Source organism: Apodemus sylvaticus, chromosome 5, assembly GCF_947179515.1.
Source record: "Apodemus sylvaticus chromosome 5, mApoSyl1.1, whole genome shotgun sequence".
In the NCBI taxonomy this organism is placed as follows: domain Eukaryota; kingdom Metazoa; phylum Chordata; class Mammalia; order Rodentia; family Muridae; genus Apodemus; species Apodemus sylvaticus.
This window is the reverse complement of record NC_067476.1, coordinates 16,893,607-16,919,748: the sequence shown is the minus strand read 5'-3', so window position 1 is coordinate 16,919,748 and position 26,142 is coordinate 16,893,607. Positions and strand designations below refer to the sequence as shown.

Sequence of the window (26,142 nt, the reverse complement as noted above, 5' to 3'; positions counted from 1 at the left end):
AGCTAGTTTTTATTTCAAAGTTGTGAAATGTTTTAGGAAAGCATTTTTCACTTTGGTAGGGGACTCTTTTTTTTTTTTTTTTTTTTAAACTTCCAAGACAGGGCTTCTCTGTTTATCCCTGGCTGTCCTGGAACTCACTCTGTAGACCAGGCTGGCCTTGAACTCAGAAATCCTCCAGCCTCTTCCACCCAGAGTGCTGGGATTACAGGCGTGCGCCACCACAGCCTGGCTAAAGATTTATTTATTTATTATATGTAAGTACACTGTAGCTGTCTTCCAACACCCCAGAAGAAAGCAGGCCGTGAGCCACCATGTGGTTGCTGGGATTTGAACTCAGGACCTTCAGAAGAGCATTCAGTGCTCTTAACTGCTGAACCATCTCTCCAGCCCTACCCGCCCAGGGGATTCGTGAAGGCTTCCTCCCTGAATTTGCTATAGAAAAGGGATCTTTTGATCATTTCTAACACTGCCATATCAGATTCCCATCCTCACCACACAGAAACAACAGAAATAAAAGCCATTGATTCCCAGTCTTTCTGCCACTAGCTTGCACCTTTTCATCCAATCCAGTCTGAGTTTCCTTTACCTGCATAAGGCGCTCCAATTGGTAGAACTTGCAATGTAGATCTTCAAAATTTTGCTTGAAAAGTTCCCTGAGACCATAGTCAAACATGATCTTGACTAGAACACTAAATGCCTGTTCTTCGGGCATCTATAACAAAGGCAGTGGAGAGGTGGGAAAGAAAACAATTACCTCAATATCTTCAGTTTGTCCTCCATGGTCTTATCAGGAAGTGGAGTGGTACACACAAACTCAGCATTGACGCACACAAGGAATGTTTAATAACACCTACTCTGTTCTGCAACTGCCTCTCCCAAAGCAGGAGTGTGATGTTGAATTATGAACCACTAGAAGGACTAAGGAGTACCCAGTACATCAAAGGTTATGCATCCTGCAGAGAATCAAGAACAGGCCCCTCAGCTGGATTGGTGTGGTGCATGCTTTTAACCCCAGCACATGGGAGGCAGAGGCAGGCAGATCTTTGTGAGTTTGAGTCTAGCCTGGTTTAGAGAACAAGTTACAGGACAGCCAAGGATACAGAGAGAAACCCTGTTTCAATAGAAACAAAACAATATAAAATAAAATAAAAACAGAACAGGCCCCTCTGGGAGCATAGGATTAGAGGTGGGTACAAACAGTGTGGTACACACTGTGTTTCAGCTTTCTGAAATCATAAGGCCTTTGTTCAATTATTTTTTCCCCTTGTCATGATATCATTCTGGCAAATTGTTTTTCTTGTCCTATCATTGTTAAAAAACAAAAAACAAACAAACAAACAAACAAAAAAACTGCTAATGAGGGTGGAGGGATAGTTCAGTGGTTAGGAACGCTTACTACTCTTGGCAAAGAACCTGGGTTTGGTTCCTACCACTCAAATGGTGGCTCACAAACACCTGTATCTCTAGTTTCTGGGGATTCACTGTACTCATCCAGGTTCTATAAGCACCTATATGCATATAAGCATGCACACAGGCACACAAAAATACAGATAAATTAAAAATAAATCTTAAAAAGTAGCTTGTTTCAAAAAACAAAGCAAAACAACAGTTTGGTCTAGAAGAGCCCTTCCCCATTCTCAGTCTGATGCTGTCCCTCAACAGCAAGAGCAGTGCAGCAGAAGTGGGGTGCAGTGTTGCACTGCCCAAGGCCCTCCTGCAGGTCTGTCTACACACATCCACCTAAGAGGAAGTGCATCTTCCATGGCTTTATGGAGCATTCCTCCAAGAGTGTGGAGAGATAGCTACGTTCAAACAGAGCAGTATAAGACAAAGGCTAGCAGATTCTTATTGGAAAGGACGGGGTGTATAAGGCAAAATGCTAGCTTTCCCGATATCTTTGCTGTGGAATGTGAGGGAAAGTGGCTTGATTTATGTGGCATTTCTGATGCTGGGTTGCCCATTTCCCTTACTATCAGGATAACAAACACTTTAAACTAAGGCAACTAGGAGTTCAAAACAGGCGTGGGATTTGAGAAAGTCATTTTCAAGGGGTGATACTTAAATGGGTATAAGTGTTGAATAAAACTACAAGAAAGAAACAAATAAATAGATGAACCCCCTAGGTGTGCAAGACAGATATAAAGTCTGGCTAACACAACAAATCATAAAGAAAAGAAGACCTTGACCTATTTATTAATGTCACAGCATTACATATTCCAAATCATCCAGAACCTTGCTTTTCTTTGTTAACTCTCCTGTGCCTGCTACAGACATCAAGCTGAGTTCACACTAGAGAAAACAGTGTTCTTACTTTTTACATGTAAAGCCATCTTTATAAAATGGCTTAAAATCCTAAGAGTTTCTGTCCTCTCAGAGAAAATGTGGGCTTTATTTTAGCTTGCATTTTATTTGGCTTGCAACTTTGGTTGTTCCCATGGGAGTCCATGTTTTCCTTTTTAGCTCCATCTCATTCTCCCGTCCTACTTATAGCTCTTTAAATTCCATACATGTGAAATTCTTCAGCTTCTACTTAATATATGATCCTGTTGGCAGCAATGTCTCATTATATTTTCACGGTTTTACAGAATCTTCATAGCAATGTTATACAGAAGAAGGTAACATGACACTGAAGAGAAGTCTGCAATTTTCAGGTCCACTGCACTGTAATGGTCTGTCTGCCAGGAGGAGCCCTTAATCTAAGGAAGGTCTCTCTGTTAGAGTCTTGCATGGAGCCATAAAAATTCCTAAAGGCATGCTTGTACAGCCATCTGCTTACAGATGGTGGCATTACTAGCTTTGTACTGTGCTCACTCTTAAGCTTCCCATTTCCAGCAGTACTCAGAACTGCTGATAGACAGCACATGGGCAGTATTCTTACCATACATTTTTAAGTTAAATAATGAGAAAATAATTGGGTAAACTAAGAATATGACACATTTTATGAAACAATATTGTTAACATCTTTTTTTTTGAAACAGACATATTAAGGTGGTTTAGATAAAGTATGAGGACAGAAGACAAATGCAGCACCTGACTTGTTACAGGATCACTTGTTAAAGGAGCCACATATGGGCAGGGGATATAGCTCGCTGCTAAAACACTCACCAGTTTGTTTGTTTTTTTTTTAATTCGATATAATTTTTTATTTACATTTCAAATGATTTCCCCTTTTCTAGCCCCCCACTCCCCGAAAGTCCCATAAGCCCCTTTCTCTTCCCGTCCTCCCACCCACCCCTTCCCACTTCCCCGTTCTGGTTTTGCTGAATACTGCTTCATTGAGTCTTTCCAGAACAAGAGGCCACTCCTCCTTTCTTCTTGTACCTCATTTGATGTGTGGATTATGTTTTGGGTATTCCAGTTTTCTAGGTTAATATCCACTTATTAGTGAGTGCATACCATGATTCACCTTTTGAGTCTGGGTTACCTCACTTAGTATGATGTTCTCTAGTTCCATCCATTTGCCTACGAATTTCATGAATTCATTGTTTCTAATGGCTGAATAGTACTCCATTGTGTAGATATACCACATTTTTTGCATCCACTCTTCTGTTGAGGGATACCTGGGATCTTTCCAGAATCTGGCAATTATAAATAGGGCTGCTATGAACATAGTAGAGCATGTATCCTTATTACATGGTGGGGAATCCTCTGGGTATATGCCCAGGAGTGGTATAGCAGGATCTTCTGGAAGTGAGGTGCCCAGTTTTCTGAGGAACCGCCAGACTGCTTTCCAGAGTGGTTGTACCAATTTGCAACCCCACCAGCAGTGGAGGAGTGTTCCTGTTTCTCCACACCCTCTCCAACACCTGCTGTCTCCTGAATTTTTAATCTTAGCCATTCTGACTGGTGTAAGGTGAAATCTCAGGGTTGTTTTGATTTGCATTTCCCTAATGACTAATGAAGTTGAGCATTTTTTAAGATGCTTCTCCGCCATCCGAAGTTCTTCAGGTGAGAATTCTTTGTTTAACTCTGTACCCCATTTTTTAATAGGGTTGTTTGGTTTTCTGGAGTCTAACTTCTTGAGTTCTTTATATATATTGGATATTAGCCCTCTATCTGATGTAGGATTGGTGAAGATCTTTTCCCAATTTGTTGGTTGCCGATTTGTCTTCTTGATGGTGTCCTTTGCCTTACAGAAACTTTGTAATTTTATGAGGTCCCATTTGTCAATTCTTGATCTTAGAGCATATGCTATTGGTGTTCTGTTCATAAACTTTCTCCCTGTACCGATGTCCTCAAGGGTCTTCCCCAGTTTCTTTTCTATTAGCTTCAGAGTGTCTGGCTTTATGTGGAGGTCCTTGATCCATTTGGATTTGAGCTTAGTACAAGGAGACAAGGATGGATCAATTCGCATTCTTCTGCATGCTGACCTCCAGTTGAACCAGCACCATTTGTTGAAAAGGCTATCTTTTTTCCATTGGATGTTTTCAGCCTCTTTGTCGAGGATCAAGTGGCCATAGGTGTGTGGGTTCATTTCTGGATCTTCAGTCCTGTTCCATTGATCCTCCTGCCTGTCACTGTACCAATACCATGCAGTTTTTAACACTATTGCTCTGTAGTATTGCTTGAGGTCAGGGATACTGATTCCCCCAGACTTTCTTTTGTTGCTGAGAATAGTTTTAGCTATCCTGGGTTTTTTGTTGTTCCAGATGAATTTGATAATTGCTCTTTCTAACTCTGTGAAGAATTGAGTTGGGATTTTGATGGGTATTGCATTGAATCTGTATATTGCTTTTGGCAAAATGGCCATTTTAACTATATCGATTCTACCGATCCATGAGCATGGGAGGTTTTCCCATTTTTTGAGGTCTTCTTCCATTTCCTTCTTCAGAGTCTTGAAGTTCTTGTCATACAGATCTTTCACATGTTTGTTAAGAGTCACCCCAAGATACTTTATACTGTTTGCACTCACCAGTTTTTGATGCAACAATAACCAATAGCTAATGAAGTACACATCTGCTGGGAGGGGCACTGACTGTGGACTGTGTGCCAGCAGAATGTCAGTGTGGGAATGTGATCACATTACAATTATGATGCAGAATGCCCTTTCTTTTCTTTCTTTCTTTTTTTTTTTTTTTTTGGTTTTTCGAGGTAGGGTTTCTCTGTATAGCCCTGGTTGTCCTGGAACTCACTTTGTAGACCAGGCTGGCCTCGAACTCAGAAATCCACCTGCCTCTACCTCCCAAGTGCTGGGATTAAAGGTGTGCTCCACCACCACCAGGCAGCTACTTTAAGAGATAGTTATTTTTGTTGAAATGAGGTCAAAGAGATAAATCAGTAACTAATAGTCAGATGAAGACTACTTACTATGGCTGTTCAGCTGACATTTCTATGAATTAAAAAAAAAATGAAAAAACTGGAGAGTAAAGGTATTTATTAAATGAATCCATGAGTAAAATACTAGAGAAGTTCTTGATCTCTTCCAAGCACATGTTTCCTAAAAGATATTAATGATAGTGCCTACTTTACAGAAAATAATGGTTCCCAAGGGTCAACCAATGCTGAAGTTGAATCTTCTGAGAAAACTCTAAACTTCTACTAGTCTTCAACAGGAGCACTCATCCTCCTCATATTTCTTTTCATAGTGCCATTAAAGTTAAATTAAGTTTGTAAATACACAAGCTAATGATTCTGTCTAAGGATGTGGCCAAGCCCAACCTCAAGCCCTGCTTTAGTCTAGGCAGGCACATAGATCAGTGACACAGACCCAGATACTCACGTGGAGAAGCAGCACAGCTGCGAGGAAGGACTGGCCCTGGCAGTAACCAATCTCTTCATCATACACAGAATATGCCTGCATGGGGAAAAAAAGGTGCTTAAATGAATTAAACATTTATGGGCCACACTTGCTCTCTCAAACCTTAAAGCAATAACCAAGAAGATGCTACCCGAGCCCCACTGAAACATTCTGAGGTCAAAAGAATGAAGCTAATATATCTCTCCAATCCCAATGTTGTCTTCAGGGTAAAAGGCGCTGTCACCATACTGTGGTCTTTCCTGTGGTCAAGGGGAAAGTCTATCAGAAATAAGTTGAGCATTAAATCAGGTTCTAACGGCTCCTAGTCCTAAATCCCCAAAGCATTCTAACTCAACCATGATTAATTCCCTCTTTCCCCATGACACTGTGGTTATTACAAAACATGCATAGCTATTACCGCATCTACTGGGCCACATTTTAAATGTCCATCTTCTCTAGGACTCTACAGGGCTCAGAGGGCTGGGACAATTTTACTCAATAAGGGGCTTTGGTGAAGACAGTGATTTCCTTTCTGATAAGAGTGATGGCTCTAGAATCATAATTTTCTTGGCAGTAGACCTATTGCCTATGCACATTATCTTGACTAAAACAATGACACCTAACTTTCCCCTTAGTCCATTCTCTGCTTCTCTTGGTTAGTGTTTGTGTGTTTGTGTGTGTGTGTGTGGTTAGCATTAGTATTTCTCATGTAAGCTATGGTAGAAAGGGGGAATGCCCATAAAGCAGTGGCTCTCAACCTGCATGTCGTGACCACTTTGGGGATTGTGTATTAGATATCATACACATCAGATATTTACTCTATGATTCATAACAATAGCAAGAGTACAGTTACTAAGTAGTAATAAAAATAACTGATGGATTGGGTCACCATAACATGAGAAGCTTTATTAAAGGGTCGGCAGCATTAGGAAGGTTGAGAACCATTACCATAAAATAATGATGTATGATCCTATGACTTCTATATTTTGTATGATAAATTTATTTCTATTGAAAACGTCCCTTATTTTCCCAATTCTCTGAACAAAAGTTCTTGTGTCCTAAGAAAGGAATTTAAAATGAGGTGTTTTGGAATTTGCCTTTTGGGCTGTTTATCAGATGATAGGTTTTATCAGTAGCTTATGGAGATACCCTCTCTTCATAAACACGGGTAGAATTCACTGTAATTTTATTAGGGTTCCTGGCTTATCACATCTTGTTTGATGAGAGGGCTACAAGATGAGAAGCATGTATAATTTTTTCCAACAACAAGATAGAAAAAGAGGGTTTCAGAAAGAATCTGTTTATAATACTAGGAAACATACCACTTTTTACACCTTAAAATAAAAATTAGTGTTAGGGCCAATATTGCTAAGAATATGTTGAAAATTACCACAGCTAATCATTATCACAATTCTCTGGGAAGCATTTGGCAATATCTTTGCAGATCTTTTTTTTTTTTTTTTTTGAGACAGGGTTTCTTTGTGTAGTCCTGGCTGTCCTGGAATTCACTCTGTAGACCAGGCTGGCCTCGAACTCAGAAATCCGCCTGCCTCTGCCTCCCAGAGTGCTGGGATTACAGGCGTGTGCCACCACCGCCCGCGCAGATCTTATCTATAGCTTATCAGTTCCATATCTCTCTCTCTCTCTCTCTCTCTCTCTCTCTCTCTCTCTGTGTGTGTGTGTGTGTGTGTGTGTGTGTGTGTGTGAGTTTTGCTGGATTGTGTGCACATTACTTACACATACTGCTAATATCATAGTGCTGACTTACTATTCTCACTCAATCTTCTCTGGCAAAGGGCTCAGCACAGCTTAAACAATTTTATGTAGATGGATAAAATAATATATATGGAATCTTCACAGTAGACAATAGAGGGGAATATACTATTCAGGTTGATCATGGACCAAATGACAGCATACAGGCACTGAAAGTACATGGTGTACTTTGGGAAATAGCTGAGCGTATAAGGACCAAGGGTCTATAACGAAGAAAGGGAGAACAAGCCATCTCATTAGTTCATTTATGTTTAGGGAATATCTGTAATGTGCTTAGCAGTTTGTCAAATGCTACTGTCCCTGAGAACTTCAGTCAGCAAGGGGATTCCAATATATCAATCAAACTGTGTAAAAGTCAGACGTTCATCTGGCGAAGCTGTAGCAAACCATGAATCAGGATATACTACAAAATGTCACCAATGAATAAGAGGTTTTTGTTTCATTCTACTGTGTTATTTATGATTGTAGTACTCAAGATTTTTGTGGAAGCTGCACAAATGAGCTAATTCTGGGGTAAACAAGAAGCAAATTTTGAGATAGCACAAAAGTAAGCTAGACCCCAAAGGCTGGACTACTAATTCAAAGCAGTTTTTTATAATTGCCAGCAATATAAGAGGGTAAGCAGTAGCAAGGAAGCACAGGGGATAGCACAACTCTAAGGGTCATCCACCATCATATCACACAATCTGGGAACGTGAAATGGTGGGAAAGATGACCTTGATCAATCAAGGGCTGCAGAAACTGAGACGAGGGTCCTCAATGATCCTGACACTGGCAGCTGGTTGAAGGCATTTACGGAATTCTGGATATAGAGCTGGCACTGGAGGGCTGAGAGGGACAACAGTCCACCCTGAAGTATTACAGGGCAGATGAAGTAATGTGGAAAGACTATAATCAACTCTTCTGTGTTAGAAAGCTTTCACAATAAACATGTTTTTCAGTGAACTGAAAAGACCAAATTTGTTCCATGATTCTGACAGAGACTAACTGGCACCTAGGAATTTAGACCTCAAACTAAGGCAGATTTGGGCACATCCATCCAGTACTGAGAGCTGCTGGTCTGAGAGTGAGAGGGACCTCAAGAGAACCACATAGAGCTCGGGAACTGCCATTGGAGCTCCTAGGGAAAAGTTTCTATGGTTAGGCAGGCAGAAAGAAAGAGCAAAGTTACTGCTGAGGCTAAGAGGTAGGAGATCAAGGGATAGGAAGTACACAGAAGTATGAGGCAGAGACAATGAACACAGTGACACTTTCTGAGAACTCTGCAACATGGTAAGGAATGGTTTGAGGCAATGTATGGAAGATATAACCAAGAAGTGGCTGAAGGCCCCAAGAAAATTACAACAGACTAACAGCTTTGAGTGTCTTGGAGAATTTAAAACTATAAACTCAAGAATGACTTCTCTAAAGTTTAACTGTCCTTAATAGTTCAAATCACCTAATGTGTCGCCAGGAAGCCTATCTTAAAAACTAGCTGATAGTTTTCTCTTTTCAATCCTAAGTGGAGGTTTTTAAGAACACATTTTGAGCACTGCCTGGACACGTTACAAATTCTGAGAGGGAAAATATCAAAGACCGGTTCAGAAGTTAGGCTGAAAAAAAAAATCCGGTCCCAACCTTGTTTAGCACTGTAGCTCTGATGTATGCTACTTATTCTCTGACTCTGTATCTGTAAGATGAGCATAAATATAATTTAAAATAGATTATAACTGTCTAGGCTTTTACTTTTACAGTGTTGGGTCTTTCTGACAGAGATGAGTATTTACCCTCCCTAACTTACTAAGCCACAGTGCTATATGCCAGAACGGGCCCTGGCACTGTTGCTGGGTCATATCCATGGAGCCAACTCTAGCACTTACAAGATGTATAACATTCTATGGCTCCAAGGTGCTTTACGAATCAAATTTGAAAAATCTAAATATGTACTATCAAAAATTTGGGAAACACAGAGAATTATAAAAGGAAAGTTCATGGCCTTTGTCTTGCTAAGCTTCATATTTAGCTATACTGGCTTCAATTAATCTGTGTCTCTTTCTGGTTATCAAATTGTTTTCTGACAATCTCATGCATGTGTATATACATTCTAATTATTTCCACTCCACTCCTCTTATATCCCTCTATACCTGTCAATACCATTGTGACAAAATGCCTTTCCTACATTTATATGTTTTTGGTTATAAGTATATATATTTTATATATAGTTATATATATAATATCTAATTATATATAATATATAATTGTAATATATATATACTAAATATAAAAAATTTATATATTTTGTGACCCACTTACTTGAACTAGAATTCTGTATGACTTCATGTTTGAAACTCTCCATTGGAGCCTGGTGGGCTCCCCCAGTGGGTACACAACTAAGGAGGACCCTCCCAGGATTTCTTAGTACCCAACAGTTTAGAAGAGAAGAATAAGGTTTCACAGGACAAGGGTCCTATCCACGACTGGCTGCTGATAGACAATCCTGTGCAGACCTAGTAGTTGTGATTTCGTAATGCAATGGCTTTTCTCGCTGCTCAGTAGATAGTATTGTATAGGCCTTCACTCTACCTTCTGTCTCTTACGTTTTCTCTGCTCTTTTATGTCCTGTTTCCTATTTATTTCCTTATTATATTTAAAAATGCTAACTGGCTGAGAGCAATTTTCCACACAACAACATGACCTACATGAATACAGAGGCACTGGATTCTGTGACACTTGAGTTCATGAAGTTGTAAGGCGCTAGGTGTGCATACTGGGGACAGAACTCAGGCCCTTTGAAGAACAGTGCATGCTGTTATACTGAGTCATTTCTCCAGCCTCATTACTTCCTGATTTTTGATGAGTCTAAAATTGTGCTATCTTTGGCATTCAGATCCTCTCTTTTGCTGTCTTTCTTTTCTAATTCTGAACATCAAAAAGTATAATTTTATACTTTTTAGACAAAATGATGAATTGTATCTGTATTGCCATGATTTGGGAACTAGAGACAAAAGGAACACAAATTTAAGACCAACCTCTCGGACATAATGAGACTGAAGACAATCCAGACAACATGAAGTCCTATTTAAAAAAAAAAAGCAGCATTCCAAACAAAAAATCCTCAAACAAGCCCCCAAATTACATTTTGGGGCTATGTAGTTTGTCTTTTACATAACTTCAAAGAAACAGAAATGCCATTCAGAACCAATACTTTTATATTTTAATATGAAATACCTTGCATATTTTATATAAGGAATCTTGTCCATCTCCTCCTGTGTCCTTGAAGTAGTCATGAGCTGGAAACGTGCGGTTAATATCTCTGGTGATAGCACTGTCTTGAGGAGATTCCTGTAGAATAGAGGAAAAGAGGAGTGGGAGCATCAATAAGATAAATATCGATTTGGATCTATATAAAAGGGTTCCAGTACTTATGTACTTGAAGTGCCATAACACATTATTCATGACTGTACTTTTTATTACTTTTTCAGGGGGCTAATCAGTTAAGTAATAGTAGTAAGGGTGGATAAGATGGATGAAAGTGAGGCTAATGACCTTTCTACTGTATAGAGGAAAATGACCTGTTAAAAATCAGTTTTCTACAGAAAAACATTTAAGGTTACCACAAAGGAAGAAGCAACATGCTTAGGATAGAAAACCAAGCTAAAGTAATGCTTAATCTACTGACACAAAGCTCACATGCCCATTATCAAATGGAAAAGCTACGCCTCTTAACCAGAGTTTCTAAGGGGCAAATGGCACAAGAAGGCAGAAGACCAAAAAAATGGCCCAGGGTTCAAATACCTCAATTCCCACTTTTTCCTCCAGAAGAGAAAAATGGTCTCCGCATCAAGAAAAGTAAAAAGGTATCAATAATGCTTGCAGTTGTCCATGAGACATACAAGCACTCTGATGGGTCTAACTTTCCTAACAGTTTTCATCCAACTACTGCCCCTTCCCATTGATCATGGGAACAGGGCAGGAGAACTCACATGATAAATTTCCGAAGCCTGCAAAAAATGATAACAAACTAGAGTCCCATGGGAAACACTGGCTTAAAATACTTGGTCTTGCAAGAACTTGGAACTAATCCATTTGACTTGCAGTAGGCCAACCCATATGAACCCACCCACCAAAATTCTAATGATGAATTTAGTAAGTTCTTGACAGAATAATAACATTAAAAATCTCACAAAGTCCTGGAAACAAATCCATGTCCTTGACAATGTAACCATAGAGATTTGTGTAGTGATTTTAAATTTACCTATTTGCTGCTGCTGTCAACTGAAGTTTATAGATGTTCAGCCCAGAAACAATGTCAGATCATTGTATGTCCTTTTGAATACTTGGCCTTTTATATGAGTGTTAAAAATACTTGCTACAGTTTACAAAAACCAATTATCAAGAAACTGTAAATAATTGTCTCTTATCTCTTATATTTTAAGCAACAAAATAAGACAGTTTAAATAGCTTAGAAACTACACACATTAGGCTAGCCGAAATTAAAATACCAAGTGTTGTTGAAGTAATGCACAAATGGATCTCTTACAAATAATGGCTAGGCTGTGTCATCATGCAATCACTTTGGTAAATTACACAGCACTGTCAGCATCTATTTGCTAATAAAAGGCTAATGAATGACTCTCTAAGACCGAGGCAAACAACAACAACAACAACAACAACAACAAAAAGAAAACCATGCAGCATTTTGTATTGCCAAAAAAGACAAAAGTAAACAAGCAAGTTTCTTTCTTTTATTACTACCACAAACCACACCACCAACCCATAACAATAAAGTTACCCACAAGACAATGCCTACACTGATGGAGTCTGTCAGAAAGATACTGACAGCCAAGGAAAATGTTCCTAATGCCAAATAATTTAAGCAACAAAGGGATAAAGTAAAACTGAGTTATAGTCTTGAGTGTGAGAAAAATATCCATGAGTTTCTACATTAAAAAGTGGATTAAATAAGAGATACATCACCCAGGCAGGCCAATTTCAAATACCTTGCGAATATACTATATCCTCAAGGAAGAAGAGTATATTTCGCTACTCAAGCATGGACACACTTCCTTTGGAGGACTGAAGTACAGTATGGAATGAGGGCTGGGTGCAAAGACTAACCATGCATGGGAGGGGCCCAGAAACACGGTCTCACAAAGACAACCAAGATCAGTATTAACAGTGTTAAGTCAGTCTGCTAGTAGGTATTCCTTGTGTTACAAAAATGGCTTTTACTTAAATCTTCATCTTACAAATTCATAACTTCATGAGAAAAATACCAAACAATTTCTTGAAGGACATTGTATGAAATGCCTGACCAGTATCCCTTAAAACCACATGTTCCTTTCATTAGTACATGTCACTAAAGCAAAATCTAGATGCTAGGTCGGCTAATTTCTAGTGCTTCTTCCTTAGTTCTGTCATAATGTTTGATATGTGGCAGTGGGACTGGGAGAAAAGCTCCTTTAAAACAGTTTGTGGGTTAAAATTTCAGGAAGTTATAGTAAGTGGCATTTCCTTGTTCCCATATCAAAATTGTTTTAGTTCAAACCACATTGGTACTGCACTCTGTAATCTCTCTGGATGTCTGCTTTTATACCTAACTGTGAGAATAAGGCAACTGGGTAACTTCTCAAGATTAAACAGGCTCTCGGAACTGGAGGAAGTGCTTTGAATACATACTCTTTGTAAACTCAAGCTGGAAAACAGAAAGCTAAGAATGGCAGGAAGAAAAAGAAAGTACCCAAACAATGAAAATGCAGTGGAAGGTTGCCAAGAGACTGTACTTCCCAAGCAGTTTGTTGTCCAAAACAAAAGTTCTAAAGAATAATGTTATCAATGCCATAAAACTGTATGGAACACTTCATAAAATAGAAAAGCAGCCCACTTAAATACATTATTTATCCACGAGACAGGGTCTCACTATATAGCTCAGTCTGGCCTCAGCTTTCTGGGTCCTGAGATTAAGTACGTGCCAATCATAGCTTGCCCATGTCCTATCTTTAAAATGTATTCTCATGAATAAAATATATGGTTGTACAATCTTTTTTTTTTGTTCTTGGTGAGTTTGTTTGTTTGGTGTGTGTGTATGCATGTTTGTGTCAATACAGGTAAAGTATGAGACACAGCACATTGTGTGGAAGTCAGGACAACTTTCTAGTCAGTTCTTCATACACTGTTGAGGCAGCACCATTCATATCTGTTATCACTGTAAACTTTGGCCTAGATGGTCTGAGATATGTGTGCTGATTCCCCTGTCTCTACCTCCTCCCCCTCATCACAGTATGGATTACAGTGCTAGGATTACAGTGCTAGGATTACAGATGACTGCATCTACCTCTAAAAACCAATCTGAGGGTCTGACTCAGGCTGTCAGGCTTGTGTGCCAATCTAAAGCCTTAGTTTTTACCTGCTAAGCAATTTCCTTAATCTGCAGCTTTTTTTTCAAAAAGTAAACTATAGCTTGTTAAAAGTGATTCTAAAATATATATTTTTAAAATTCTCTATATAAATTGATGAGATAAAAGCCCAAAGAGGGAAAAAAGTTAAAATTTAAGTGGTACTGAAGACAGACAGCTTCATTTTGTGGACTGCTCATGCATCTTCTCATTTGTAATTTTGCTGTATGTTTAGAAGCAGGGCTGACCAGCTGGGGCTACAGATCAGTGATACTGCACCTGCCTTGCTGACTGAGAGAACAAAATAACAAAACATGAAATAAAGATGTTAAAATGTTTGTGCAATAAAAAAATTCTGAAATATTTTGAAGTGGAATTTCAACTGTATATATTGTATCTAATAGCTATTCTAATGTGAAGGAATTGAAAAATAATACAGAGAAACTACTAGTTGTAACAGCTTTATCTGTTAATGTCTTAATCCTATACTTACGTTAAGGGATATATCATAAGAATTCTAATAAAGTAAAAAGAAGTTATGTACAGTAATCTCATGAAGTACTTAGATAAAAATTGTCAATATTTATGAAAAAAGTTGGAAGAAAACCCCAACCTTATGCCTTTCCCTAGTAACATGTACTCTTCTATTGCTGTGATAAATACCACGACCAAAAGCAATTGGAGAGAAAATGAGTTACACATTCTAAACACTTTTTGTGTTTGTTTGATTTTTCTTGCTTGCTTTTTTTTCCTTTCCTTTTCTTTTTTTTTGGGGGGGGGGTGTTTGATTTTCAAGACAGGGTTTCTTTGTGTAGTCTGGAATTCACTCTGTAGATCAGACTGGCCACCAGGCCTACCACATATGGACTATGTATAAGGCTTTAAATTACAAAACAACAACAACAACAAAAAAGTGGTTAAAATCTCACCATGGGGCTTGGTTAAATGTAATCAGGGGAAGACATGAAAAGGCTAGGCATTATCTTAAAATTTTTTCTTTTTTTAAAATGTAGTATACTTGGACTGCAGAGCTCAGTGGTGAAGAGCACTGGCTACTCTTGGGAAGTCCCTGGGCTCCATTTTCAGTACTCACAGCACATGTAATTTCAGTTCCAGGACACATGACCTTCTCATTTGGCATCTGAAAGCATTGCACACACATGGTCCACATATTTACATGCAGATTAAAATATCCATACACACAAAGTTAAAAAAAAAATCAGTATTCTTTTATGTATTTTGAATTTTAGTCTTTGATTTGGCCTGACTATAGGCAGATATATTTTTATTTTACTTATTTTAAAACTATATAATACACACAAAAAAATTTATTTGATGAAAACATACATTGGAAAACGTAAGCTAGAGATGGGAAGGTTGGCTCAGCAGTTAAGAACACTGGCTGCTCTTCCAGAGGACCTAGAGTTAACTCCCAGCTACCGCAGTACAGCTCAGAGCTGTCTGTAATTCTAGTCCCAGGGTATCTGAGAGACTCATATAGTCATACAGGCAGACAGAATACCAATGCACATGAAATTAAAAAAAAAAAGAAGACAAATACTTTTTAAAAAGTATAAACTGTAAAATCTATGTAAATGTTATTGGAAAAAAATCAAAATTTTCACATAAATATAAGGAAACTGCCAAGAAATAAATAAGTTTAACAATAAGAACTTGCCATGTAATAGCAGTAGGAAAACACCACAGTTTAGAAGGGAACATTTTAAATTTCATTAAATCATACTAACTGAAATGCTTTTAGGCTATAATTATCTCAGGCCTCACAGTACCAGCTCTTTGAATTGTGGCTCCAGATGCTTTGAGATTGTTAGCAGAAAGGAAGAAAGAAGAAGGGAGGGAGGAGCGACAGAGGGAGAGAGACAGGGTAGGGAAAGAGAGCGGGAAGGGAGTGGCAAAATATAGCACTGGTTAGAACCCTATACATTTTTTGTGGTGGTGGGGACACTAACTGTCACACCACTGAATGTCCTTATCACAGCTGACTTGTAATAATTATAAGTGTTTTCTATTTCATGGAGAGTGAACCAGTATCTATTATCTTTTCAATGTAAAAATAAGAATCCTAGAAATAAACATAAATAATGACCTCATCTAATAACAATAAAAAACAGAACAAACACCTATATGGTTGATTTGAGTTTTTAAGAACTAAATACACACATTACATATCTGTGCAAATGCAAGATTACTGGTCCCTCAAGGCTGTCACAATGGCTCGTTAAGTTCCTTACTTGCTTTTCAACTAGGAACCATGGGGTTTCTATCTTAGAGTGCTGTCCTTCCATACCAATGCAAGAGAAGGGATCTGGGTAGAAATCAAAGTTGTTGGACTGCTTTTCACATATATTAGGAGAACTGTTTCCAGAGGGGGCTGGGAGGGGGAACCCATGATGACGAACAATAAAACTGCCACCAATTTAAAGTTAGCAGCACAATTTAAAAGCTGAACCAAAGAGAAGGAAATTGATCTACACATATTTAAATATATTAAATACTATAAAGGTACTCAGTAATTAATGTTTTAAAGGTTTCCCTTCCAAAGCTCAATTACCTAAAACACAGAGCAGCCTAGAAATACATTCCGTGAACACAGAACATATAGGTAACTGAAGGTACTAAAACCAGGCCACCGTGCGGATTCTGGAGTTGTTCTACTTAAACAGCAGTACAGCAGACAAGATTTAAGCTCTGTAGTAGGCAGCTTTGTTTCTGTGTGCGCCTCTGTTGTTTTGAGTTAGTTTTCACAACCCTGGCCAGTCCACTTATCTAAGCTAGATCCTGCAGTATTTCTAACCATCTGATTATAAGCCTAGCCTATTTGCCTGGGTTTATAAGAAGAAACACTATGTGGAACAAAGGGGGGGGGAGACGAGGAATAGTATATCAGTGCTAACCCTTCCCACCAAATTTGAGATATATGTTGTTGGCAGAGCAACCAAAAGACAAAATATGTATTTGGCATATTGTGCTGTTTGGGACTTATACCTGGTCTGGAGAGAAGAAAGAAGACTGTAATCAGACAGTAAGCAATTCAGAAATCTATTGTATGCTACCAATATTATACTTTATTACGATCAAATTCATTTATAGGGAAGAGAAGACAGAAACACTGACACTTGAAATACAAATGATAGAGTAAGATTTTTTTTTAACCTATGAATCATACTGATCCAAACACTGTAGTGCTCAAGGACAAATATTTGTGCTGGTTAGATTTATTTTGTTTTAAACCAGTCGTCAAGGCAGAGATCCACTTCAGATTTTCTATTATCATTGTCTCATTTTAGTGAGTTCTTCCTTTTCAAGACAATTACAGTAAATTTCAAATGCCTCTGTCTTTTCATTCCCATCCCTAACATCCAATAAAACAAACAACTCTCCCCAAACATTGAACACAAAAGACAACCATGTAATGTGACCAGATCTTAACTATAAACACTATGCTCAGCAAGCCTGCTGTAGACATATCTGCCCAAGAAGCACTTTTAACCTGCATGTATAATTACACCACACCGACTGGATGAGTGTGTAAGCACTATTCTCACACTAAGGATCTATCTATGGCAGACATGTAAGAGGAGAGTGCCTGGCTTCAGAAAAGACAGCCCTGTATTAAAAAAAATAATGGATCACTGTCACATTGCTTCAAACCAAATATGGCATTATAATGCCTTTCTAAATATAAGTCTAAGTCCCATGTGACATGTAGCCCTTTAGCTATGTCTGCTTCCTTTTAGGGCTCAAGTTTCCCACAGGAAAACTGGCCAATGTTTGGCAAAACTGCCCAAAGTCATGTATAGATAAGGCGTAAAAGCTAATAGTGTGGTCAACCTTTTCCTACTTGGCTATTGTTGATTCTCCTGCATAACAACACATCTGAAGAGCCCAAGGATCAAGCAATCTAAAAACTGTTTCTGACAAAAGTGGACAGGAAGAGAATCATTCTGAGTAAAAATGTGGTTGTGTTGGTAAGAGTGGCAAGCTATGAGTTAAATCAGAAGGTACAAAATTATGTGCAAAGCCATACTGTAAACAATATTTCTGATAACTAAATACTTCTAAACACTCATGTCAATGCACATCAAATAAGTATTCTTCTAGGAAGGTTAACAGCTTAGTATTACAGTACTGTTGTTTTAGAGGGCTTCACATGTTAAGAACAAAATCTTGGGCTTGCATGGTGTATGCAGTGAATTTCAGGTAAGCTAGAGAGTTATTATAAAGTAAGAGCCCATCTGAATCAGTCAATCAACCATCAACAGCAAAATAACTAAAAAACTTGCTGCCAAGCCTGATGTCGGTTCAGTTCTTCGGACCTACACAGCAGAACAGAAGAACTAGGTTGTCTAGACTGCTCTCTGACCTTTCCTGCCACTCCCCACAAATGCACACAAAATTAATAAAAACACAGTTATCATACAGTACATAGTACATAGTAAAAAACCCAAGTCAATTCTTATATTCCTCAAGTTATATTTTTATATAACCTAATCCAATAAATTAGAATTACTAAAATGGTTCTCTTTTAAATATTAAACAAATACTCAACATTATTTCAAAAAGTTCATTTCTTCTGGAAATGTTTTATGTCAGAGATTTCAAAGTGCAGCAAAAGCCATGTAGCTGTGAAGCAGCTATATTCTTTGAGATGGAATGTTAGAACTTTCCTTGCTCTGAAAGTGTTAAATGAGAACCACAATGAACAATACTGTTCAAAGAACATCTCCAAACTGCCAGACAGCATTCAGAATTCAGGAAGAGGTCTGCATTTTTTGCTGAAAAAAAAATTAACCTTGGAAGAATTGTCAAGAGTCAACTCCTTAAACATTTCAGGGCACCGTGCTTCATCACTAATCTACCTAAAGCTGCTTACCACACATGGGGCTTGGCTGGGCAGGCTTGTGGTCATCTCTGGTGACCCATCTGGGTCTGAGCCCTAGCTCTGGTTCTAGATGCAGAGAGCCCCAGACTGTGGAGCTGGGGACCCACACTCATGTCCTCACGCTTATGCAGTAAGCGCTCTACTCATCAAACCATCCATCTCACTAGCCCCAACCTCAGTTTTAAAATATCTTAAAAACTGAGATCTGCTTATATACACTGCCCTTAAGTCTCCTTAGCTCTACCTGTAAGCCCCAGGATTTCCCAATGAAGTCTAACTACACAGTGAATGTACAAGTCCATGTTTCCAGTCAGAATTAACCCTAATGCATTCTCTAAAAGCAAGAAGAAATACCTAAGGCTTCAGTACAGAGGGTCTGCAGATCATCGAGAGAAGACTTTAGAGATGTGAGGATGCGCTGTTTCTGGCAATAAGTCTATCATTACAAGACTATAAACATAGTAATTTACAAAAGAATAATCCTTTACTTTTATTTTTAACCTGCAAAGGGTTTTCTCACATCATACATTGGTATATTACAGATAAACTTACTAGGGTCTTACTGACCTTTCTGTTTCCTTAATCTTGCCCAGCTGGATACTTTCTACATAACCATTATGCCTAGAGGGAGTGGAGTAAGGAAGGCAGAAAGAGAATAGACCTACAGAAAAACCCTATCCCAGAGCCTATGCATTGACTTCAATGGAAACCCACTTGATACACTGCTATACCACCTACATGGTTCCAAGCAACATTTTGTACCCTCTCACCACCTCCATCCCAGCTCAGGAAACATATCTAATCCTACACAGACATCTTTTTAATACATTACTTCCCATGATATCAATTCCTTCTCATGATATAAAAAGAATTTCAATAGCTGTTGTAGTCTCTCACTGAAAATTAAACATTAAAAACCTGAAGGGAAAGCCAGGCAGTGGTGGCGCACACCTTTAATCCCAGCACTTGGGAGGCAGAGGCACGTGGATCTCCGAGTTCGAGGCCAGCCTGGTCTACAGAGTGAGTTCCAGGACAGCAAGGGCTACACAGAGAAACCCTGTCTCGGAAAAAACCAAAAAAAAAAAAAAAAAAAAAAAAAAAAAAAAAACCAAAACACCAAAAACCTGGAGGGAGTCACATATAGAATATATCATAGGAATCAAAAGGCCATATGGCTCCAAAACGCCCCACAGTTGCCATGGGAACACACTGACCTTGCCAGACTTTCTGGGAGAAGGATTTAAGATGAATAACAGGAAACTGCTCCTTAAAGGCTACAGGTGAGGTGGTGCTAGCCACATACACTTCCTACAAACCAGCAGCTAGTTACCTCCTCTCTGACTTCTCTTCTGCTAAAATTCAGTACCTTTTGCTGAACACAGTTTATGTTCTTCATTACAAACAATCCTCCCTTATAGGTCAGAGGACACAAAGTTTACAATTTCACACTCACACAGAGTCTCTCTCTCTCTCTCTCTCTCTCTCTCTCTCTCTCTCTCTCTCTCTCTCTCTCTCTCTCTCTCGGTCCTCAAAGGTAGCCCCCCCCCCCTTAGAGCTGATTTTCTTTCTTAAATTCTGAGTGGAATGCTTAACTGCTATTTTGTTGGATCTTCTATTTTTGACATTAACTATAGATTTCTATGGTATGGGAGAAGACACTGAGGCCCTGTCCTCTCACAGGTCTACATCCACAATTCTTTCCCCCTAATGCTCAATAGTTTTGCTACCAATTTTGGCTGAGTCAGTACAATGTATAGTGAGTCAGAGCATGTCTATGATCCTACTCCTTTACCTTCCTTTTTCTTCTCTTTATAAACTGTCCTATTTCCCTTTCTTCTGGTTTTCTCTGTGTCTAAGTATAATATGCAAATATAAGTGTATATTTCCTATTGAAGTCTGAAGAGTCTTAATTCGAGGTGTATATAGCTCAGTGATAATATATAGCTTTTTCACTGATGATGTATAGCTCTGTAATAATGTATAGTTCTTTTTAGAATATCCCAGGCTCCCTTGTATCTAGATTTACCACAGATAAACCAGCGCTAACATCTCCTCCTTAAGAACAGACCTCCAACTGGAAGCCTTTTTTCCTGCTTATTTTTGACAAGCTACTGTCTAATTCATCTTAACTGCCTCTTCCCCAGTGTTTTCCCTTTTTGTGGGAATTCTACCTCCCTGAAGACATTTTCCTGGATTTTATGTGTTTCTTCTTTCTCATTCTGAGGAAATACATTGTTCAGCAACTCGGTAAAAATGTATATAAGGCTGGTGAATATATTCAAATATACCATGTTATAAAGTGTTTTTTTTTTTTTTTTTTTTTTTTTTTTTGGAGACAGGGTTTCTCTGTGTAGCCCTGGCTGTCCTGGAACTCACTTTGTAGACCAGGCTGGCCTCGAACTCAGAAATCCGCCTGCCTCTGCCTCCCAGAGTGCTGGGATTACAGGTGTGTGCCACCACCGCCCAGCCTGTTTATTTTATATACACATTTGAATAATAGTTTAACTGGACATGAAATTCTGGCTTCCTTCCTCATACCAAGCTTTTAGGACTTTTCACCATTCTCAGTGTTTTGATGTTTTTCAATGAAAAGCACCATGCCATCTCCTTATGTCTGCACTGGGCCTTAATGTTACGATTCCTTGTCATTCACGTATCCTTAACTGAGCCTGTTTTCTCTTCACCTACTATCCCATCTCTGCATTTATTTTACTAGCTACCCCTACTTAAGCTTTATCTTCAAGCTTGTCTGATATTTACAAATATCTCATACACTTGAATTTCAGGCCTTTTTGTCTGCTTGTTTTAAACAGTACCTTGTTCTACCATAATGAACGCAAATTCTTTTCAGCTTGTATCAGTTGGAGTTTAATTTCAAGGGTTCCTTAGGAAGCCCACATCTTTGGCCTCTGATTACTTTTCAAGAAGCTTCTCCTATAGCTGTGACATTGAAGGAAGCAGCCAGGCACAAGCGCATACCTACAGCCCACAGTCACTGAAGGAGTTTCAGGGCCTGACGCAGAAATTCAAGGACAGTCTGGGTAACATGGGGCAATCTGGTCTCAAAAAATATATGGCAAATATACTGAGCAAAGTGGCCCAGTGGGTAAAGTGCTTTCATTTACTCTGAGAAAGTTCCTAACTATGCAAGTTCCTAACCTGTCTAAGCCTAAACAGTCCTGACCAACAAAAGAAGGAAATTAAAAACAAATACTTGCTGGGCGGTGGTGGCGCACACCAGTAATTCCAGCACTCTGGGAGGCAGAAGAAGGTGAATTTCTGAGTTCGAGGCCAGGCTGGTCTACAGAGTGAGTTCCAAAACAGACATGGCTATACAGAGAAACCCTGTCTCAAAAACAAACAAACAAACAAAAAAAAAAACAACAAATCCAAAACACCAAACCAAACCAAACCAAAACCCAAAAAAACAAATACTTGTTAGTTTCCCCTGGGAAGTAAATGAAATAACCACTTGAACAATGCTGTCAGAAAGGCCTGGGTTATAATCAAAGTCCTCCACTTAGAAGCTGCATGTATTTAAGCCTCTGCTTCCTAATTTGTTTTAAATAAGGTTAAAAATAACCACTTGCTCATACAATTTGTTGGGCATGTACAATGTGTTGGGCATGTACAATGTGTTGGGCAGACTGAATAAGGTGCTCATGAAATTTTCCTAAAACCTAGCAAGCTAAGGTTTACATGTATATTGTTGCGAATATTCCTTATGACTAGATTTAGGCACATGTGTAGCTGTGCATGGCCAGGTGATGGTCCATTCAAGCTAAATTCTAGTTCCTTACAAAGGAAACACGGTACCAGAAGAGGGCAACAAACAAGAAGCAGATGTCTGAATTCTGAACACAATACATGGAAGCAGTTGGGCTCGGTTCCCATGTAAAATGTCAGAACAAGAACAATTATTTCTAATCTTTTACTGCCCCTCTTTTCTTTGATACACATGTCCTTAGGGCCTATCTATTGCTATTTTACCAGTGCCCAAATGATACTATAAATTCTCTAAGAGATCCCATATACTTTGCTTTTTCAAATAGACACTATGTCAAGACCAAGACAAATGGCACCAGAAGCAAACTAAATGAAATTAGCTGCTCTCTGGATCACCATAAAAGAGAAAGCTGTAAAATGATGAAATATAAATCAGTGACATAAAATCATCTTACAAGAAGACTTTCAAAGGCTAGCAATTCTTGCAAGAGGGTCTGATGAGAAGACAAGTGACAAGAACACAGTGCTCAGTAGAGCATGGGGAGGTCAGCACTGGCCGCAGATTCCTCCAGTGTCTGAATGGCAAGGCTTCTGCAATCACAATGCTGATCCCTCACATCCCAGAGCAGTGTTCTCAACTTCCATCCCCACCGGGCAACCATCTGCACAAGGAGTGCTTAATGATATACTTGCAGGAAACAGACTGCCATTGTGTGAACTTCCCTAAATAAAAGACTGACCGTGTGTCTCTCTCATAAGGATGCCTTGATAAATTCCTCCAGGTGGGGTTGTCTGTGAGGTCCCTTGAAAACCCAATTACTGACTTTCCAAACAAAATATCTCGAGAATAAAATTTTCTGTAAGACAGAGATGACACCCCACTGGAAATGCCCTCTTCTGGATAAAACCCCCCAATGGCAAGAAAAGAAGACAGAATTAGAAAACTGTTGTTTTACTGCTTACTAAGACTTTTGCTCTGGAGCAGGTTCTGTGTTAGACCCTGGGGATACAACTATCAGGGGTACTGTTCCTTGCATTCACTAAATTTTCAGACAATAAAAGTATGGTCTTCAGGGACTGATAAATAGCACGGAGTGGTGCGGAATAGTGTGGAACACTGAGCCTCCACGACTGAAATATACAGAAGCACAGCATAACATATAGCTTAAATGTGAAACAACGGCAGATACATGTAAGAGGAATCACTTTTATTCATGAAGCATTTCATGGTATACCCACATTTGTTATCTGATTCAGTTCTATGGAGCCCTATGATGGATGAAAGAACCTTTAGCATCTTTTTACTCCCTACTTTACTAATTAGCTAATCAGATTTCTACATTCTTAGTTCAAAGCTCACTGTTACTGGGTCAGATGTCCTTTTATCAACCAAATTTTTAAAGAAATGCCAGTGAGTCACTTGCAGTTAGTCATAAGAAGTAGCTACCTCATTTGTAGACTCTATATCAACAATATATATCAACACTATATATAACTTAGTATATTTACATTTGATTTTTCTTCAATCTGAAACAGGAAAATAATGCAAAAGTACATTATTCTATGACTTACAGGCATCAAAAAAACTCTTACAATGCTTCAATTTTCCCATCATGAAATGTCTACCAAACTGATCATATAACAATAAACTCTGGCTTACCAATAACTTATTTCACAGATCTTTTAAATACAGAAACACATGGACAATGAAATTAAGACATCTCCTAAAATGTCACTGCATATTTTCCAAATGAATCTTAGGAAAGCTGAGGAAACCCTTCCCGACTCATTCTGCCATCTGTGCCTGTAGATCTTCCATCTCACTCAAGGAGATAGTTCCTTTATAGTGTCAAAGTTCAAGTTTCTCCATTCCTAAATAATATTAAATATTGAATAAACTATTTAAGTACAAAGGAAAAACCACTATAAAAGGCTCAAATAGAATTTATCCAGCACTACTGCTAAAAGGAAACCTGTCCAAAATAGGACTTTGAATAAGAAGAAGGAAGCTTGTGACTAATTCTACTACCCATTTGGGCTACTCAGTGCTCTCTGTTTGAGGTGGGCAGTGGCTCACATGCAACTACTTCCTCACTTGTAAGAGGCACAAACATTTTCACTGAAATCACTGTACAAAACCATAATTCATTTACAAGTTAAACAATAAGTATGATCTTACTTCAAACTTTACTATTAAGTAACTTTACACTGTATCTAAAAGCATATATGTATTCTGATACTAGTGACATACCACAGAGTTAAATGAGCTATCTGAGGTATTTGAGTCTAAAAATATGTTATTTTTTTTCTGACTCTGAACTAGTCAGATTGGTATTCAAACAAAATGCCATTAAATGTGGCAGAATAAAAAGATTAAACATGAACTTTCTGAGTCTACCATACAGAGAATTGCCCCCTCCCCAAGACTATGTAGCTATGCCCTTCATCTCTTCTTAACCAGCAAATTATAAATAAAATGGCCATGCAGACAATGATTTGAGCAACAGAACTGATTCCTTAAGCCTTAACATTTACATAGCATAATGAAGATGAGACAATCTTAAAAGACATCTGTTAGTACCTAGGAGGTACTAACCTAGTGGAGGGTTATCCCTAATGGAGGGTCTATCTGGGTGTTTTCCTTTACCTGACTTAGTTTCTTCTTTAGTCTGTGCCTCAAAAAGCAATATAAATTCTACTTTGAAAAACATGTCTTTAATAAAAACAAATTAATACTAGTAAAACTAAGCATTTTTTTTTTTTAATTCTTATTTAAAAAGCTGTGTTTAGATTAACTTATCAGTTTGGTTAGACATGACCATAACAATTTTCTTTTCACTTACAAAATGGAACCCCAGAAAAAAAAAAGGACTGAACTTCTTCTAAGAGTAAAGTCAGCTTTTTTATTACAGTTTTAATACATTTTAATAAAGACTGTCTCCAAGATTCTCATGTTTGTTGAACTAAAAATTCATAAGCACAATGATAATTATGAAAAGATTAAAGTCCCTAGCATGTTATGAAAAAGAAAGCTGGTGTGGTGGCAGAGCTGTAATCCCAGCACATGGGAGGGGAAGGAAGAACTAGGGGAGGCCAGCATGGGCTACAAGAGACTTCTCAGAAGGAAAGGAAACACACAAGCCAAATCTATAGAGCTAACCTTTCAGAGTACAATGCAAGGAGAAGTATATTACAAACTGGTTTGCAGAATCCAGGCGAAAACATTTTCTCCTTGAAGCTTAAATCCAACAAAACTATTTCTAACCCTGCATTTTCAGCATTAGTTCTAAATTCTGAAACATCAGAGTCAAACTTGCTAATACTAAAGAACAAGAAAGATTTGGCAAAGAACTCAGAATCTATTTTTGTTTTCTGTTTTCTTGAGACAGGATCTCACTATGTAGCTCTGGCTGTTCTAAAACTCTCTTATGTAGAGCAGCTGACCTGGAATCCAGAGATCCACCTGTCTCTAGAACTTGGAATCTGATGGTCTTATAATTCTCAGTCACTTAAAAAACTTAAAGCAGAACATACCTGAGATTAAAATAAAATCAATGTCTTAAAACATAAAATCAAAATTGGCTGGAAGTTGGGTAGGGTGAATCTTTAATCCCAGCAGAGACAGGTGG

General features: G+C 38.5%; 1 protein-coding gene across 5 annotated transcripts in view; it reads right to left on the bottom strand.

The window, feature by feature from the left end:
* The window catches only part of Rabgap1 (RAB GTPase activating protein 1), a 122,518-nt gene that overhangs the window by 23,736 nt on the left and 72,640 nt on the right, over nucleotides 1-26,142 (bottom strand). For all 5 annotated transcript variants that reach the window (XM_052182397.1, XM_052182398.1, XM_052182400.1 and 2 more), the window contains 3 exons: nucleotides 10,718-10,831; nucleotides 5,720-5,794; nucleotides 587-712 (listed from right to left, as the gene is read on the bottom strand). In XM_052182397.1, coding sequence (XP_052038357.1) covers nucleotides 587-712; nucleotides 5,720-5,794; nucleotides 10,718-10,831 — 315 coding nt within the window. The remainder of the gene's footprint in view (nucleotides 1-586; nucleotides 713-5,719; nucleotides 5,795-10,717; nucleotides 10,832-26,142) is intronic.